Below are 20,267 nucleotides of genomic sequence, written 5' to 3' on the forward strand. Positions count from 1 at the left end.
GTGTTTCAACTGAACCAGGAAAGACCTCAATTGGATAGACCTACAACCAATCAGAGCAACGGAGCGACGCATAACGTTAGTTGTCAAATGTCAACAGAACTCAACTGCACTGTGTTGCCAAGCCCGCGGGTTGAAGCGACCACAATTATGGGATATACAGACCCAGGAATGCGAATTTTAGCTGCCATCCCTGCCAACATAACACATTTTACCCCCCAAATGCCTTTTTTTCCCGGAGAACCCCCCCGGAAAGCTATTGGGCTTGTTTTTGGCTAGTTTTGAATATTAATTGGGCGGGTTTTGTTGTGAAAACTTGGCAACCCTGTCTGCACACACGCTGGAATAAGTAGCCTAACTTAAGAAGAAAAAGATGAGTGTAAACGATCTTTGCCGGTGTTGTAAAAAAAGAATTCAAGGATACATAGAGCATTTACCAACACGATCATCATTTCTGAGAGAAATAGTGAAGGTGAATGCATATACGAACAAGTTCTCCGTTTAGGATTAGAACAAATTGAACCCAAGTGCCTTTGGTGACGTGGAGGATTACGTTACTGTTTATCATCTGTCCATCATCGCCCCTGACAATTTCATTGGTCTGAACAGTTTCTGTTCGGGCATAATTACTCCTCTACAGATCAAGTCCAGACCGAACTGCCCGAGTTAAAATGTTGTGGGCGGGGCTAAATTCGGCTGACATCCAGTGGCCCGTTCTTCGTACCTCGCTTAATACATCTAAGATGATTTGACAGATCCCAGATCTTTTAATCGTGATAACTGATCTCTGGCTAATTTGGTTCTTCAAACGAATTTGAGGATTGGATTAAAATACCTGGATTAAATTATCTAAGATTACTGAGCGTTCTTTTTTTCCCTGAAGAGGGCAGATGCATCGATACTCGAAACCATGATCAGCAATGCAGCGATTGGCTGGCGTCAAGACAGCAACGTAATGACATCATATAATTAAAAAGCCACCTGGCAAAAAACTTGACAAATTACACAAAAAACCCCCACGAATTTCTGAACCTTTATAAGGAAACAGCCAAACAAACAAACCAACATAAAAGTTATAATAGATAAATGATAAATGTTTATTTTTTATATGATTACCAATTATTTATATTCACGATTTTATACAGTTTTTGTACACCCTTTACATTTTTATTTCAATGTTGTAATTAAATTTTTAATTCAATTTGAAGCAGATTTGTAACGTGACAGTATTTAAGTTTCTTATGGGTCAAGATCAAATTATCCTCTCTTGCGCTGCATCAAGCCATCCCATAATATCCGTCATAATTTAATGCATGGCTCAGATTAACTGTACAACATGTGTGTAAACCAATAAAAACAAAATTATATAAAGTAATTATTCCATCACAAATAAATCGCTCAATCAAGTGGCTGTGTCTATAGTATTATACACAACATTATACATTCTCATATACATATACAATATAACATTTTTATATTATTATTTAAAATTATTATTATTGCCCCTGGTTCAGTAATGAACTCTTGTAATAAAGTAGCAGTGGCTGGGACAGATTTTAAGTATCACCTCAAGATGCAATCTAATCCTGTTTACAGGAAATAAGCTGCTCATGAGCAGGTTTGAGCTTACGGACCTGTTGCTATGAGCTTCGAAGAACCAAACAATCCAAGATCATGCCAAATCGTCAACAATCAAATCCAGCTAACAGAGTTAGCGAGGTACGTAGAACGGGCCACAGGCTACTTTTTTTCGGTATTTTGTTGTTATTGTTCCATCTCTTTCTACTGTGAAACATCGGCCTGGGCCAGTGTTGCCACCTTGTGGAACAACCGATTAGTGCAAAACAAATGAAATGCACGTGCAACCTGCTCTTACAAAAGTACGAAAAATCAGGTGGCGCACATACAATACACTAGCCTGACAAGCCAGACCCACATCAAGATGTTGGGTCTGGGAACCTCAATCCAAGGGGCGGGATAAACGGTTGGCTTTCAAATTCCCTCTGAACGCAATAGGATAGCGCTCCAACCAACCAGAGCAATGAAGAAGGTGAAGCGGAGCTAGTTGATAGATTAAACTTTCGCCGTATCCAGTCGGCAAAACTCCGAACACATCTTCCTTTCTTAAGAATGACTTCATTGCCGTTCTTTTCTCAAAGAAAAGCTTAACTCCAAGTCTTCCAGAGTCGCGGCCAAAGCCGATTCGAAAGGCAGCTTCTTTGTTTACAAGTAGCACGCGGAACCGCCGCAACTCTGCCGTCATTATGTTAAGCCCCGCCCACCGACTCTATACACGATGTGATTGGCCTGACTAGAGTTTGGTTTTTCCAGCTCGCAAGCCAACGGAGAGTTGCTAGACGACCCTCGCTGCAAAATAGATTTGCTGCTGCTAGGGTGCATCTAGATTTCTAGGCTAACAATACACACATACTATGGTGACGAAATTTGCATCACATGCACTTTACGCAGACCCTCGTGCATGTGGAAAAAAAGTATACTTTGGGCTTGATGCCTAGGAAGGCTTCTCTAGACTTGAGCGCATCTCACCTGGTAGAGCTGGCACATGATGAGCACAGCGACCCACATGAAGTGAAACACACTGTTGAGAAACATCCAGAACATCCACGGCGAGCAGGTGGCGATCTGCGTGATGTAGTTCCAAAAGCCATCTTTAGTGTAGCTGGTAGCACAGTGAATACTCCAGTCTGCAGAAACACTCCCAATATTATAAATATGCATGCTACTAGTTATTTATATTCATATTGTTTGTGCAAAACCACGCAAACTCAATTGTACTTACAGCAAATGCATCCATATATCATCCAACAGATCATACACAACAGGAAGAATAGGTAGCCCATAAAGTAACGGTGGTTTCCACTTCCTGCACGCAAACAATGAGGAGTAAAAACAGACAGATGAAAGGAATGAGTCATACCTCCCCGTTCCCCTTCTTATTCTGCCTTGGGCTCAAATTAGTAAGGGAAGAAATATGAGGTTTATATTACGGGATGCCAAAAAAAATGGGCTTTCTTGACGATAGTGAATTTCCTGGCAGAACATTTGACTTTTCATATTAACGTCAAGAGGAAGAGTGTGTGATTGGAAAATCTGCCCTTGGAAAACTCACCTACGCAGTTGCCTACCCAAGGGCAGTGGTGATCAAACTTGGCGATGCATCGATTGCACACGGCGCAGTGTTTCGATCTGATGGGCTTCCGTATCTGTGGAGTACAGGCCGTTAAAATTAAACTGCAATGCAAATCAGACTGTTGGGTTATCTGGCCAGCGCTCGAGGAGACGACTGGCGCTGAATGCGTTCAAGCAGTTTTCTGCAGAATGGAAAAGTCATAATTACCAAACAGGTGCTGCAGAATATGCTGAGATCCAGACAGCCCGTTTCTGCCAATTCAACTATAGTCTAAATAGAGAGAGTGAGAGAAAAACAGAGCAGGAAAATGTGATGTGCGTGAAGCAAATCATCCTGGATGGTTGTTTAGCAGCCCAAGGTGAACTTTAATACGCTTTAAAGGGATAGTTCACCCAAAAATGAAAATGTGATGTTTATCTGCTTACCCCAAGGGCATCCAAGATGTAGGTGTTTTTGTTTCTTCAGTAGAACACAAATGAAGATTTTTAACTCCAACCGTTGCAGTGTGTCAGTCGTATAATGCATGTCAATGGTAGCAGATTCTATGAGAGTAAAAAAAACATGCACAGACAACTTCAAACTAAACCCCGCGGCTCGTGACGGCACAATGTCTTAAGACACGAAACGATCGGTTTGTGCGCGAAATCGAACAGTATTTATATAATTTGTTACCTCTAATACACCACTATGTCAAACAGTCTTGAACGCGCCATCACTTCCAGCGAGTGAGGTCAAATGTACAAGATACGGCGTATCTCAATGGGATACAATGTGATCTCTTGCGCGTATCTCTACGCCATATTGTGTAATTTGACCTCACTTACAGGCAGTGATGGCACGGGGACGGCTGATGTACATAGTGGTGTATTAGAGGTAAAAAATTATATAAATACTGTTCGATTTCTCTCACAAACCGATCGTTGTGTCTTAAGACATCAATGTGTCGTCACGAGCCGCAGGGTTTAATTTGGATTTGTCTGTGCATGTTTTTTTACTCTCATAGTATCTGCTACCATTGACATGCATTATACGACTGACAGACTGCAACGGTTGGAGTTAAAAATCTTCATTTGTGTTCTACTGAAGAAACAAAAGACACCTAGACACCATCTTGGATTCCCTTGGGGTAAGCAGATAAACATCAAATTTTCATTTTTGGGTGAACTATCCCTTTAATTACAGCTGAACTCGTTTGCGGTTAGAGATTTGACCTTTTTTTTCTGCTCCTCAGATGCTTTGATGATGCCGGGGTCAGATTTCCAGGACTTGCCAAAGTTGTAGAAGAGAGCCAGGCTATTGAGCAGGAAGGGCAGGTGGACAGTGACGAATGGGAGATGTGTGCAGTGTTAAGGAAGTTGTGGGCCAATGAATTCACAGGATAATTTGTGATTACTTGATAAAAGTAAAAAGTGTGATTAAAAGTGTGATTACTTTTAAAAGTATTTAAAAAACAACATTTGAATGTATCCAGACCAATTTGCGTCCAACTGGTTCAAATGAGTAAGCGAAAGTAACCTATTCTAAAGAATGATTCATAAGACGAGAGACTAAACATGGGAATAATAACTAGTAATCAATTTAACTTTTAAAGGAACACGCCACTATTTTTTTTTTTTTTAAATAGGCTCATTTTCCAGCTCCCCTAGAGTTAAACAGTTGAGTTGTACTGTTTTCGAATCCTTTCAGCTGATCTCCGGGTCTGGCGGTAGCATTTTTAGCAGAGCTTAGCATAGATCATTGAATCTGATTAGACCGTTAGCATCTCGCTCAAAAAATGACCAAAAAGTTTCTATATTTTTCCAATTTAAAATGCTGTACCATGAGTTCAGCGGCGCAATGATATTACACAGTACATGAAAATAGGCCAATGTGACAACCTGCTTGCACAGAGTGTGCTGGCGACTATTTTCAGGCACTGTGTAATATCGTTGCGCCGCTGCACTCATGGTACGGAACAAAGTTCCTTGATTATTACGCAGGAATGAGAGTATAGTTCCTAGCCAGATCGGCCTAGACAATAGCAACTTTTCATTTTCCGTCGGTCTTAGTACACAATGTAACTACAGAAGATTCAAGTTTAAAATAGGAAAAATATCAAAACTCTTTGGTCATTTTTTGAGCGAGATGCTAACGGTCTAATCAGATTCAATGCTCTATGCTAAGCTATGCTAAAAGTGCCACCGCCAGACCCGGAGATCGGCTGAATGGATTCGAAAACGGTAAAACTCAACTGTTTAACTCTAGTGGAGTTGGAAAATGAGCCTATTTTTAAAAATAGTGACGTGTTCCTTTAATGGTGCGTTCACACCAGACGCGATAGAAGAGTTTCGCGTGAGTGATTTACATGCCAAGTCAATGCAAAGACGCAAATAGACATTCTGTGGCGCGATTCGCACGAATGAGGCGGTGTAAATGACACGGCGTGAATTGAGCGGTTGACGCGCGATTCGCGCAAGTTGAAAAATCTGAACTTTGGCGGATATTCGCGCCGCGTTAACCAATCAGGAGCTTGCTCTAGTAGTGACAACAATGAGGACAAAATCATATGTGGATACCTGGAGCTGTAGGTACTTTATATAAACAGGAATAAAAAGGATCTTGCTTGGAAGAAAGTAAGTGAGGAGGTTTGACAATCTGGTAAGTTGTAAAAAACGCTCTTCACTCAATTTGAGCTCTACATAGGGTGATTTCAGGGTGATTTGGACACTTTTTGCCATTGAGATGACTTGGAAAAAGTGCCCCAATCACCCTGAATTCACCCGATTGAGACTACAAGTAGTTAAAACCGGCAAATTGAGCTTATTCGCCATATTTTAAAACAATCCATGTCAGCCATTTCGCAATGAGACGAGCCGGCTAGCAGAAGCCCCTCCCATGACGCGAATTCATGTCTGTTGTGAAGTGAATGTCACGCGCGAATGACGCGAGTAAACTCAAAATGTTCAAGCGTCCAACTACGCGCAATTTAATTGCTTCATTCGCGTCTGGTGTGAACGCACCATAAGACTTGCTCTTATAAAAAGTTGCAAGATGTGTTACATTACAGAAAACACAGCAATCTGACTAATGACTTTTTGAATTGAGACCGAAAGTTCTGTGGAAATCTGAGCTGCAACATTTCAAAGAATTATTCCATCAAAAAAATTACATTGCCTGTCTGACATCTGGAATGTAACACGAGTGCCTCCATCAAGCACAGTCTAAAAAGACACAAATGCAGAAAATCAGTTTCTCCTGTAAGTGGGTCGGTGGTTTCGCTGAGCTGAGCTGCACACGGGCAACAATTACAGCAGGAAAAACAGCTCTATTGTTGGATAATAAAGGCGAGAGGGAAGCGGATCCACCCAGAGCTGCAGGGTTCGAATGCATTGTTTCTATTCCTGAGCTCTGGAGACGCACCAGGACACATGGCGGTTCTGTGCACACTAAACATCACTCCACAATCTCATATTACACCACACAAACCACACTTCAGCAGCTTCACTCGACAAGCACATCCAGACATGAGTCACGTCTCGAGTGGTTCCTTCAAAGGAGGATGAAATGCTTCAGCTTTGGGAAGATATCTTATTTTCCCGCTGTTTGACAGCAGCATAAACATAGAAATGCAACATGTGTCATTACCAGACAAGAACTCGGCTTTCTTTGTGTTTGTACTAGATCTCTCTCACACCGCGGTGGGCGTCATGAACAGAACCTTACATCACAGTATGAGTAATTATATATCACTGTTGTTTTTACTGGAAATTGAACAAAAAAAACAAGTTTATTTATATTAAATGGGCATGTAGAAATGCCAATTTTTGGATATTCTAGCAAAATAAACACTTCAAGCCCTTCATCTAATTTTGATCATCTTGATAAAATTGATGGACGAAAACCAAAAGACACTCAGTATTTTGAATCGCATTATTTTGCTAATCTCAATTCAATAGATACACTCACCTAAAGGATTATTAGGAACACCTGTTCAATTTCTCATTAATGCAATTATCTAATCAACCAATCACATGGCAGTTGCTTCAATGCATTTAGGGGTGTGGTCCTGGTCAAGACAATCTCCTGAACTCCAAACTGAATGTCAGAATGGGAAAGAAAGGTGATTTAAGCAATTTTGAGCGTGGCATGGTTGTTGGTGCCAGACGGGTCGGTCTGAGTATTTCACAATCTGCTCAGTTACTGGGATTTTCACGCACAACCATTTCTAGGGTTTACAAAGAATGGTGTGAAAAGGGAAAAACATCCAGTATGCGGCAGTCATGTGGGCGAAAATGCCTTGTTGATGCTAGAGGTCAGAGGAGAATGAGCCGACTGATTCAAGCTGATAGAAGAGCAACTTTGACTGAAATAACCACTCGTTACAACCGAGGTATGCAGCAAAGCATTTGTGAAGCCACAACACGCACAACCTTGAGGCGGATGGGCTACAACAGCAGAAGACCCCACCGGGTACCACTCATCTCCACTACAAATAGGAAAAAGAGGCTACAATTTGCACAAGCTCACCAAAATGGGACAGTTGAAGACTGGAAAAATGTCGCCAGACTTTCACAGTATAAAGCATCAACGTAACCATACAAACACAACTTGAAACAAACAGCTCCAGAAATCTTGTTGGGCAATTAAACCGTGGGCGAATGAGGGATATTTTCATCTCAGTTTATGTTGTCTCATAAAGTGTGAACGGATAAAAACATTCAGACACTGAAGCGTACTGCTAAACTTCCCATCTCTATTCTCCTCGGGTCCCTTCACACAGAATGAATGCTTCTGCACCAGATTCAGATCTTTCAACATTGAAAAGTGAGATATTGCCTTTTAAACTGGGCCAATTCTGCGACCCAGATTTAAGTTTCGTGCTGGGAAAATAAAGACAGAAAGAGAGAAAAGATCAAACGAAGATGTTTGGTTTTCCTGCTGTCGGCGTTCTTATCCTCTTAACAAGCGCCCCATTTTTTAGGAATTCTTTGAAAACGATATACCCAAATGAAAATGTCTGCAGCTCTTAAACCCTATGGTCTATATTCATAAACCTGGTCTTATTTTAAACTAGACACTTGAAACATTGCTACCCAAGAGTCATAATAACTCAAAGTAATATGGGAACAGAGTAATATACATGTAAATATACATGTAAGTGACTCACGTTTTTTGTTTTTTGTTTTCACTTAGGGAAAAAAATATTATAATTTAATGTTAAGAGCCTGAAAATAACTTAAATATAAAACTGAATGTCTAATCATGTCATGATTCAAATATGAGGATGATTCTCTCAGTAATGTAGCTTCTGTGAGCTTTTATGTCAAGAAAAGTCTAGGCGTCATTTCAAAAAGGCCATTTATTTCAGAACATTTGCTATTGTAAAGAGTAGTTTTTCATTCAAATAAATCTGCAATAAACTGCAATATACTACTAATTATAATGGATAAACAGTTACTGAAAAACTAAAGCAACTATTTACAGAGATTACAAAGTGTAAAAAACTCATTTAGCTCATGGGAAGCGTCAATGAGAGACAGCGCGCTCCACTGCAGCTGGCCATGGAGAACGCGCAGCCAGCGCACAAACAGTATTCACCAAAGCCTACTTACGCAAACTGCGCAAGATAATGCCTTTTGATTGGTTACTAAGTCCATCAATCAAACCTTTGTTGGAAAGGCATTGGCTGGGCACCGAGTGCCTTTATCCAACGAAAACCATGGGCGCAATGATTGACAGCTCACCAAGCCTGTAAGGCACTTCCTCTATATGATGCATCCCAGAAGAGTCTCTGATTGAAGGAGAGAGACGAGGGAGGGTTTAAAATACGTGGGAGAAGCTATTCTAGCAGGGGGAGTTTGCCAGACACGGAATAGAATCGATATTTCATTGAAAATGGACATGATTGATCACGCTAACTCAAAACTCTCTTGCAAACAACGGAGGATTTTTAGTTTTTTCCCTATTTTTTCGTTGTTTTGGATTAAAAAGTGGGATGCATTTTGAAGAGTGGACTCTTACACAGAGATGGATGCGGGTGTTTATTGGATTCGTCCGATCTGATCTGAACGACAGGAGATGAAAGATGAGTAACGCTGATATTATGCTAATGTTTACATGGACGGTCCTTTAGTGTTTCATTTAACCCTTTCCTCTCTGGTGTATTTATTGCAAAAACAAGTTCAGAACATGAATCTTGAGTGTTTTAGCTTTCAAATGATGCATAGTTTGTGATAGTTGATTGAATATTTTGTATAAAACAAAAGTAAATAAAAGTACACACCCCCCCACTTCCGTCAACCCCCCCGTCCACGATCCGATCGGATTGAGTCAACAAACAGAGACATCTGGAGAAATTACAGGTGCAGTGTGTAGCATTTATGAGGATCTATTAACAGAAAGGCAATATAATATGCATAACTATGTTTTCAGTGGTGTATAAAGACCGTACTGTTATGTTTTTATTACCTTAGAATGAGCCATTTCTATCTTTTTACACCGCGGGTCCCCTTACGGTGAAATCGCCATTTTGTGCCGTCATGTTTCTACAGTAGCCTTAAACGGACAAACTTCTCGACAGAGCGCTAGCTACTCTCTGCTGTCTCAGACGACATTTTTGTCCTGTGTCGGCCACCGTAGCTTCTCTATGTGCTTCGAAATGGAGGGGTGAGCGGTGGGCGATTGCAATTCACAACCTCACCACTAATATTTACACACTGCACCTTTAAGAATCAAGATTTTTTTGTTGTTGTTTAAAATAGGTATCACGATTCTCACACAGTTTTGAAAAGAAAATTAAAGGTTCAGAATTTTTTTTTAAATTGCTGCAGGCTGTTTAAAAAATATCTAATTTTAATGAATTACTTTAAAACAAATTGGTGTGAATGATTCAATGACTCGCTCATAAAGACTTCACTTGCTTCATTACTGGATGAATCAGCGTTTTTGAACAAATCTCTTGAATGAATGATTCAATGACTCACTCCTAAAGACTTCACTTGCTTCATTACTGGATGAATCAGCGTTTTTGAACAAATCTCTTGAATTAATGATTCAATGACTCACTCATAAAGACTTCACTTGTTTCATTACTGGATGAATCAGCGTTTTTGAACAAATCTCTTGAATGAATGATTCAATGACTCACTCCTAAAGACTTCACTTGCTTCATTACTGGATGAATCAGCGTTTTTGAACAAATCTCTTGAATGAATGATTCAATGACTCACTCCTAAAGACTTCACTTGCTTCATTACTGGATGAATCAGCGTTTTTGAACAACTCTCTTGAATGAATGATTCAATGACTCACTCATAAAGACTTCACTTGTTTCATTACTGGATGAATCAGCATTTTTGAACAAATCTCTTGAATGAATGATTCAATGATTCACTCAAAGACTTCACTTGCTTCATTACTGATTAATCAGTTTTTGAACAAATCTCTTGAATGAATGATTCAATGACTCACTCATAAAGACTTCACTTGTTTCATGAATCCCTGTTTTTGTACAAATCTCTTGAATGAATGATTCAATGACGAATAAATTTTTTAGTAATTTGTCGCCACCTACTGGTGTAACAACGTAATGATACAATCTTTATTTGAAGCGTGAAGTTACTTTCAAAGGTGATTTACTCTATTTTAATCGCTACCGTAGACATCAGTGTCTATATCCAAACTATAATATTTTATCTCAGTACTTCTGTGATAACTTGAATTGTATAATGATACTGTGTGGCTGAAATACCCATTCATACTTATAGATGACAACTGCTCTCTCTGGATCAGTGGCAGCACCAACGCAGATCGGACTGTTCCCTATGATCGTACTTGTCAAAGGTTTATTAGACTAGTTGTCATTTAGGAATAAGATTGTGTGGGTGTTTTAATCATAATGGCGATTTTCTAGCGATTAATCGTACCACTCTAATAGATGCTTATGTGAGTAACTCTGGATAATAAAGATTTTTTTTTTTAATACAATATTACGTTAAAGTGGATTTAAATCAACTTAAGTAGGTTGCATCAATTCCATGTTATGATCATCAAATTGACAGCACAGGAAGTGAAGTAAAACTGATGGAGCGACTGAAAAGGATATCGTTCCAGAACCAATAAAACCAGGTGATGTACATCCAGAACTTAGTGGCCAGATAGATGCCCAGAGGAAGAGCGCTATGCATGGAGTGATCAAAGAAAGACCTAGAAGCAGAGACGAAACGTTAGCAATGATGCGCCACACTCACATCAGAATCCATTAAAAGCCTGAGCAGCACCACAGATGGCTGTAATGGTGTGCGTGTCATACTTGGAAAGGAACTGCACGACGAGCCACATCACTGCATACATCACACCCTTGATGAGCCAAGAGTCAATGTCCAGATCGGCGATAAATCCCACCAACCAAATCACCAGGAACGGAGTTCCCAACATCACCTTCTGCCTGAACTCCTGCGAACACACACACACACCTCACAAGTCAGAGGCCAGGTTCACAAAAACCTTCTTGAGAAAGAGGTTATGCTCAATTTAAAGAAATTCTGTTGAATATTATGTTGTATGAACATCTGAACTGATTTATATTCTTAAGAATCTTTTGTAAATCTGACTCAAGAGGCTAAAAAACAAAGGGAGTTTTCACACCTGAAAGTCCGCACCAAGGTCCGAACCGAAGTTCATATTTTGATACATTTTATACATTCGGTTAGTTTTGGTTTGGTTTCACATTGCAATTATGTGAGCGCACTAAAGAACTTTAAATGATGCACTTGCGTCCACTCGTCTTCATCTATGTGGGCGGCATCTGGACATTGATTGGTTCGTAAACAGACGTGCGTCTGACGTCAGTGTCTTTGACAAGAGTGAATGAACGTACGCATATCGTTGCCACTATTGAACAGTGCGCATTGCTTGACTATTTTCTTTTCGTTACGTTTAAAAGTGGACATTTCAAGCTTTATATTCACATATTTCTCATGTTTGTGAGACGAGTAGCTGCTGAGTTTTGGTTTATTTGAGACGCGCTCCAGTTCATGTGTAAAGCATGTGATCGCTCCCGCGATTATTGTCTGCTATAGATTATTTGCTTCTTATTTATTAAATTATCTGATTAAACATTGATTAAAATTAAGATACAATTTATACAAAACGAAATTCACATTAAAGAAAGGCTTTCTAAGCAAAATCATCCAAATTTCGTTCAAAATCATTTCTGACCTTCTGTCTTCTGACATATTGCGCATCTTTTCACTTTTCATAATCAATGTAGCCTAGATTGAATTTAAAAATAACATTATAATATTTAAACATAAACAGGAACTTCCTGTAAATGGTCTGAAAGTACGAACCATACAGGAAATGCTTTCACACTAGAAACGAACCGAACCTTTGTTCAGTTTGATCCGGACCGAGAATACCTCTTTTCGTCTGACCAAATTTCGTCTGTTTGGTCTGGACCGTGGTTCGGGGGAGGTTTCACACCTGTAATTTTGATTCGGACCAAACTGAAAAGTCCGAAAATCCGGACCAAACAAGGTAGGTGTGAAAGGGCCCAAAGTCTTTCAGACTACAAATCGGGGCAGAAATTGGTGTAAAAGTCATGTTGTGTTTTCCTGCCTTCACATACAGAGTCTGCATTATTCAACATTCATTACAACTGGATTTCTCCTTAAATGTCCAGTGATTGGCCAGCACAAGTCTTTCAGTTGCTTTACCTTGTCCATTTTGAGTCGTTTCAGGTACGAGGGGCTGTCGTAACCTTTGGCCTGTCTGGCCTCCTGCAGATGATTTATCATCCACACATTTTTCCTCTGTTTGGCCAGATCCAGCGGCGTCTCCCCCTGCCATAAGACCATAATTGATTATAGCCTACTGACATTTCTGAAATCATTCGTCACATAGACGTTTCTCGCCATAGCGTAAAATGGAGGAGGCGAAACACAAGCGAGCAATAAAAAAATGCAACGACCATTTCAAGCTTTACAGCATGTCTGCTTGCGATTGTGTGTGCGTGAGGCTAAATGCGTGTGTGTGTTATTGGTACTTAAGTACACTACGGTTTCATGTGCTTTTAGTATTTACTGGTGTTGGTTAATGCTCCTGTCGTCTGCTGTGTTCAGACTTAAAGGGATAGTTCACCCAAAAATGAAAATTCTGTCATTAATGACTTCCACTCATGTTGTTGGACACCCGTAAGACCTCCGTTCAAAAACCCTAAATAACGACTTGTATAGTGATGACCGGTTTCAAAACACGGCCTCATGAAGCTTCAAAGCGTTATGAATCAGTGAGTCGATTCATGATTCGGATCGCGTGTCAAACCGCCAAACTGCTGAAATCACGTGACTTTGGCGAGTCAAACCGCTGATTCGACTCACTGATTCATAACGCTTTGAAGCTTCATGAGGCCGTGTTTTGAAACCGGTCATCACTATACAAGTCGTTATTTAGATTTTTTTTGCGCACAAAAACTTTTCTCGTCGCTTCATAAAGTTATTGTAGAACCACTGTGGTGAGATGGACTTTGTAACGACGTCTTGAGGCCTTTCTGAGCCATCAGATTTCAACTAAAATATCTTCATTTGTGTTCAGAAGATGAACGGAGGTCTTACGGGTGTCCAACGACATGAGGGTAAGTAATTAAAGGGTTAGTTCACCCAAAAATGAAAATTCTGTCATTAATTACTCACCCTCATGTCGTTGGACACCCGTAAGACCTCCGTTCATATTCGGAACACAAATGAAGATATTTTAGTTGAAAGCTGATGGCTGAGAAAGGCTTCACACAGGCCTCCATTGGCATTCAGTACATTGACACTTCCAAGATCCATGAAAGGCACTTAAAACGTCGTTACAAAGTCTATCTCACCACAGTGGCTCTACAATAATCATACAATGCGACGACAATAGTTTTTGTGCGCAAAAAAAAATCAAAATAACACCTTTATCCAACTTGTTCTTGTCTTCCGTGTGCGCCTCCACGACGCATGCGCGAGAATATGACGTAGCGCCGGTGTTCGGGAATCGATGAAATACACACTTAAGCTCCATTTTGAGCACTACGCCGAGACCTAAAGCACGATCAATGTAGAATCCAACAGCTTAGACACGCGCGTCTTCCTCTGCTCGTAAACAAATCGCTTCTGGGTCATATGTCCGAACGCCGGATCTGCGTCATATTCTCGCGCATGCGTCGTGGAGGCATACACGGAAGTCGAGAACAAGTTGGATAAAGGTGTTATTTTGATTTTTTTTTGCGCACAAAAACTATTGACGTCGCATTGTATGATTATTGTAGAGCCACTGTGGTGAGATAGACTTTGTAACGACGTTTTAAGTGCCTTTCATGGATCTTGGAAGTGTCAATGTACTGAATGCCAATGGAGGCCTGTGTGAAGCCTTTCTCAGCATCAGCTTTCAACTAAAATATCTTAATTTGTGTTCCGAATAAGAACGGAGGTCTTACGGGTGTCCAACGACATGAGGGTGAGTAATTAATGACAGAATTTTCATTTTTGGGTGAACTAACCCTTTAATGACAGAATTTACATTTTTGGGTGAACTAACCCTTTAAGTTGTGTTTGATGTTTGCTATATTCAGGAAGTATATTTCTTGGATCAGATTAAATAAAAAGGGAGTTCATATTTCTGACTGCTTGTATTCATTGACAAAACTGTATCCATGTGCAGTAATATTGAAAATTGAGGATGCTACGCATCGTGATATCGAATCGTTGACATGATAATCGAAATCGGACTGAATTGCGAGACCAGGGACGATTCACACCCCTAGTGTGTTGGTGTGGCCCTCTGGACTTTACCTTGATGTTCTGTGCATCGACGTTAGCATTGGCCTCCAGCAGCAGGCTGATGACCGTAGTGTTTCCCGCCAGAACTGCCCAGTGTAGAGCCGTGTTCTTATGATATTTATCACCCAGATTCACTGACACGTTGAACGTCAGCAACAGCCGTGTCGGGTCAACACTGTGGCGGAGCACAGATGATCACACCTATTAGCTTTACATTTCACAATGGCATAAAAATACATTTCCTCTCACAATACACACACACACACACACACCTGTGTGTCCGATAAGCCGCCCACATCAAAGGGGTCATGCCGTTCTGATCCATCATATCCACATCCTAGAGGACGACACAAAAAAAGACTTAAAAGTATGATCAGGCTGAGATCAAACGCAATGGCTTCATGTAATATCTTTCCTAGAGGTCAAACTGCTGTGGATGGAAATGTCATAAACGCCCCCTGCAGGCTGAAATGGACTAAGCAGGACAAAAAGCATCAAGTGGTACATGTTAAAAAACAGTATTAAGTGATGACATGGCCCCTTTTCCCCAAGGAACTTGAAACAATATGTTATTCCTTAATAAAGGGATGCATGGAGATATTTATAGCAAAATTATTACATTTATTAGAATGCAAAAATGACTTATTTTATGCTTTACTATTGCTGGATGTTGACTCAAATAGATGAAATCCATTCAGGATATTTGAGACTTATTTAATTTCATAAATTTTATCTGCACACGTGTTCCCAAATACATTTTACATTTCGCCCACATCTATTTTTAGTCGCAAATACAAGGGAAACAATCGCACTGACGAGCCCTGGATGACTCTGTTGGTTGCTTGGTTTCTATTTCCATCATGTTTTCCTTGGTAACTCCGCCCACATTCAAATCTCACAGGCTCAAAATAGCTACAAATGAATCAAAGGTATTCTGACTGGCTTTGATTCAGCCAGCTTTTGTTTTGATGAGACCACATGTTATGTGAGGGGGCTTTACATAAACAAGCGTACCTGTCCCTTAGCAATGAGATAAGCCACAATGGAGGTGTGTCCAAACTGAGCGGCCAGGTGCACACAACTGCAACCCTCCCCATCGATGAGAGACGGATCAGCGCCATACTTCATTAACTGCACCACCATGGAGAGATGGCCCTGTCTGCAGGAGAGAGAGCAGATGAGAGGTGTCATTCACATGCTAACCCCTGCTTTATGATGTGAATTAATAAAACATCACACAAACTCTAAACAAACACACGGTATTGGCAAACATACACTATTGTTGCGGTATGCACAGTATGCATTTAATATCTGCATGATTTACCAATTTTGATGAAATCCACAGTATACAACAGATCATAATGTTATGCTCTTTAGTATAAATATACTATTATAGTATTTATTAATATTCTGAATTAGCTTTCATTTTCATATTTTCAGTTCATTTTCATTTTAATTGTCATGTGCTTTTGTCCTTTTATTATTATTATTATCACCTATTTAGCATGAACTTTTCAGTTTAAAGCCTCGTTTCCACCGGAATAACCCGGAACAATTTGTCCCAGGAACTCTTTTTGCCCCAGACCTGCTGCTGTCTGTGTTTCCATCGCGGTCTAAAGTACCGTGAAGATTAGTCCGTTGACGTCGGACTGCGCGTGACTTTCCAGTTCCCACTGGATTTCGTCCTCCACATATAAGAATAATAAAGCCTGAACCTCGTCATCAGTCCATCGTCGTATTTTTTAAACTCCATTGTTGATTCGAATAGCAAACAACTCTTACTGCACGCACCGCAACAGAATTTTAGGTTGAGATAAAATGCTGCGTGAACCAATCAGCATGTTCAGCGCCCAAGTCCCACCCCCGAAAGTTCCTGAACCTCGTGAGCAGGGCCGTTTTGAGGGGGAAATCTTTACCCTGAACTTTATTTAGACCCTGGTTCCTGCGTCTGGGGAAAGTTCCCGCGGTGGAAACATGGCTTTAGTTGTTGTCAATTTAGTACTTCAACTTAAAGGGATAGTTCACCCAAAAAAGAAAAAATTGTCATCAATTCCTCACCCTCATGTCCAAATTTTCCCAAAAATGAAACAATATTTCAATCAGTTTCTCACCCTCATATCGTTCCAAACCCGTAAGAATTTCATTCATCAGAAACACAAATGAAGATATTTTAAATGATTTCTGTCCCTCTATTGACAGCTACACAACCACCACTTTGACTCTTTAAAAAGTTCATAAAGAGATCGTAACACTAATCCATATGAATTGAGCGGTTCAGTCCAAATTTTCTGAAGAGACACGATCGCTTTATATGATGAACAGATTGAATTTAGGCTTTTATTCCCATATAAACATTGATCAGTGAACATAAACAGAAGCTCAACCGTATTTGCTTGCCACGAGAATGAACCTCATTGGTTCTCATTGCCTCGCGTTGATTAGGGATGGGCGATATGGCCTAAAATCCATATTGCGATACACACTGCAGCCTGTTATATATATATATATATATATATATATATATATATATATATATATATATATATATATATATATATATATATATATATATATAAAATATGACATGTTTTGTTTCTTGGAAACATGACAGATTTGACAAAAGCTTGAGCTGACAGTAGAGTAGCTTATAGGACACAGAAAATGTTTAGATATTTAACAATATCTGTAAAACTTTCATCAACCAAGAAGTTTTAATGGGTGAAATTTAAATATTATTACTGAGTTAGAACTCTATTCTTATTTAAATTTAATAAGTGCTCTATTTAGATCACCACAGGTAAAACCACACTACAAAAAATACTTTTCTTACTTGGTATTTCTGTCTTTTTTCCAGTCCAAATATCTAAAAATTCTTAAATCAAGAGGCTTTTACTAAGGAAAATTACAGATTTTTTCTTGATTCCTGGGGGAAAAAAATCTAGTTTTTGCTTGAAACAAACAAAATTATTTGCCAATGGATTAGAAAAATAATCATGTTTCTGTTTGGGACAGAAACAAGATTCCAAACAGAAACATTACTTTTCTTACCCCATTGGCAGATTTATTTGCTTGTTTTAACCAAAAACTCACTTCAATTTCATTTTATTTTCCAGAAAACAAGAAAAAATATCTAATGTCATTTAACTTATCTCGTAAATGATCAAACAATCTTGATTTAAGAATTTTTAGATATATTTATACTAGAAACAAGACAAAAATACTAAATGACAGCATTTTTGACAGCAAAAAGTAAAAAAACAAACAAAAAAAACCCTATATCTAGAATGGCTTTAAGGTATTTAGTCTAAAAACGTATAAATATAAATGCAAGTTTATGACAAAAATAGTCTGCAATTTGGCCTTTATTGCTTATTTAATACATGTCTACATTAAAAATGAAATAAAATTAGATATTAACCTACATTTCTGACAAATTACCACGGTTACAGGTAGCGTTACCACAGTAAATCCATGATAAATGTTGGTGAATTGTTGTTTGAAAAGTATTTTAACTGAATCGGCTCATCTGATTTGCACGTCAGTGTTGTTGATTAAGTCAGTGCTGTTTAACTGGCTTTTAAATTAATTAAATCACAGAGAGATTCGCAGCTCGTACCGGAGACCTCAGCGCTGAACTCGAACACTTCTCATTGGCTGTTTAGTGGGCACGTGATCGAGACACTCAGCAGGTAAACATATTTGTGGTTCAGAGTCAGAGCTCGCGAGCGCAGAGCACAAGCAGCGCTGTTTCGTTCCGCTTTGGGCGCGTTTTCCTTGGCCTAAAATCTAGTACTGCCACCATGCGTTGACATCGTGAAACTGCACGATTTGTAAATGATCTGTGGCGGGCCACATATAATATATTTTAATAGACACGCTGCGGGCCGTTTGAAATTCATCCCCGGGCCGCATTTGGCCCGCGGGCCGGACTTTGGACACCCCTGCGTTACAAAGACCCCAAGGAAAGCCAAACTGCTAAATGTATTTATATTTTTTAAAGAAAGAAAGAAACGTTGCATGTAGTTTTGAGAACATTTATTGTGTAAAACTGTTATCATACAACATAATGTTGCAGATAAATAAAATTCAAGTACACTAGCCGCAGAGACTGTAACAAAGAAAAAGTTGAAATTTTAAAAAACGTCCTGTACGCGCTCCTCCATTTAATGGCAGTGAATGGGGACCAGACTAAAACTTTACAAAAATGATACAAAAGTATCACGCAATGATACAGTGAGACGCGTGCCATATATGGAAAGTGTTCAGGAGGCATACTATAAGGTTTTGCGAGAAAGAAACCGCATTATTCAGTTAAAATACTGAGCTCGGCCGTCACTTCCTGTGAGAGTACGTGCAAGCCATCAGCTTGTTTTTTTTTTTTTCTGCTTGAAAGTCCTTGGTTCTCAAATGCCACCCAAGATGCAGAGAACAGGAAAAACTGGTGTATTTTTAGTTAAGGAAGAGACACTGTACGGACAATACTTTCAGTATTAGGCAAAGAATAATAATAAAGGAACAGATACTGTGAATTAGGGAAATACTTCCAGTATTAGGCAATTATTTGAGGTGGTAGAACAGATTAGTCGTGTTACCTCTCTTAAGTCAAGTCAACTTTATTTATATAGCGCTTTTAACAATGAAGATTGTTTCAAAGCAGCTTCACAGTGTTAAACAGGAAAATAATGCAACAGAATTTGATTCAGCCGTATAGCCGTTCCGGAGAAAACGGTGATGTCATCAGCTCATTTCAATTATAATACAGTGACAATGTGGGCATTAGATTAGTAATTATATCAGTAATTTAGTTTGTATGGTTAATTTAGTTTAATAATTAGATTTATTTGGATATTTAGTTGAAAAATGTAGTGTCCCCAACTGAGCAAGCCAAGCCAAGGCAACAGTGGCAAGGAAACCAAAACCCCATCAGGTGACCTAATGGAGAAAAATAAACCTTGGGAGAAACCAGGCTCAGTCGGGGTGCCAGTTCTCCTCTGGCCAATTAACAAACAGCGTATGATTATTATTCTGGAAACTTTACAGGTCAGAGGTCATAATAGATCGAAATATTCGAAAGATCGGAGACAACACGCCGGAGACGGGTTAATTGAGGATGATGTGTCGATTAAATAATTATTAAATAGGAATAATTGAAATATCGGAGTCATCACGCCGGAGACGGGTTAATTGAGGATGATGTGTCGATTAAATAATTATTAACTAGGAATAACTGAAATATCGGAGTCATCACGCCGGAGATCGGTTTATTGAGGATGCCGTATCGATGAAACAATTATTAAATTGCAATATTCGAAAGATCGGAGGCAACACGC

General features: G+C 39.5%; 1 protein-coding gene across 1 annotated transcript in view; it reads right to left on the bottom strand.

Annotated features, from left to right (window-relative positions):
• The window catches only part of zdhhc17 (zDHHC palmitoyltransferase 17), a 60,842-nt gene that overhangs the window by 9,531 nt on the left and 31,044 nt on the right, over positions 1-20,267 (bottom strand). The window contains exons 5-15 of the mRNA XM_079817968.1: positions 15,952-16,096; positions 15,210-15,274; positions 14,950-15,112; positions 12,844-12,969; positions 11,439-11,581; positions 11,232-11,332; positions 4,360-4,484; positions 3,356-3,418; positions 3,128-3,221; positions 2,798-2,881; positions 2,545-2,702 (exon numbers count right to left, since the gene is read on the bottom strand). Of these exons, the coding sequence (XP_079674094.1) occupies positions 2,545-2,702; positions 2,798-2,881; positions 3,128-3,221; positions 3,356-3,418; positions 4,360-4,484; positions 11,232-11,332; positions 11,439-11,581; positions 12,844-12,969; positions 14,950-15,112; positions 15,210-15,274; positions 15,952-16,096 (1,267 nt within the window). The remainder of the gene's footprint in view (positions 1-2,544; positions 2,703-2,797; positions 2,882-3,127; positions 3,222-3,355; positions 3,419-4,359; positions 4,485-11,231; positions 11,333-11,438; positions 11,582-12,843; positions 12,970-14,949; positions 15,113-15,209; positions 15,275-15,951; positions 16,097-20,267) is intronic.

Source organism: Gobio gobio, assembly GCF_949357685.1.
Source record: "Gobio gobio genome assembly, chromosome: 5".
Classification (NCBI taxonomy): Eukaryota; Metazoa; Chordata; class Actinopteri; order Cypriniformes; family Gobionidae; genus Gobio; species Gobio gobio.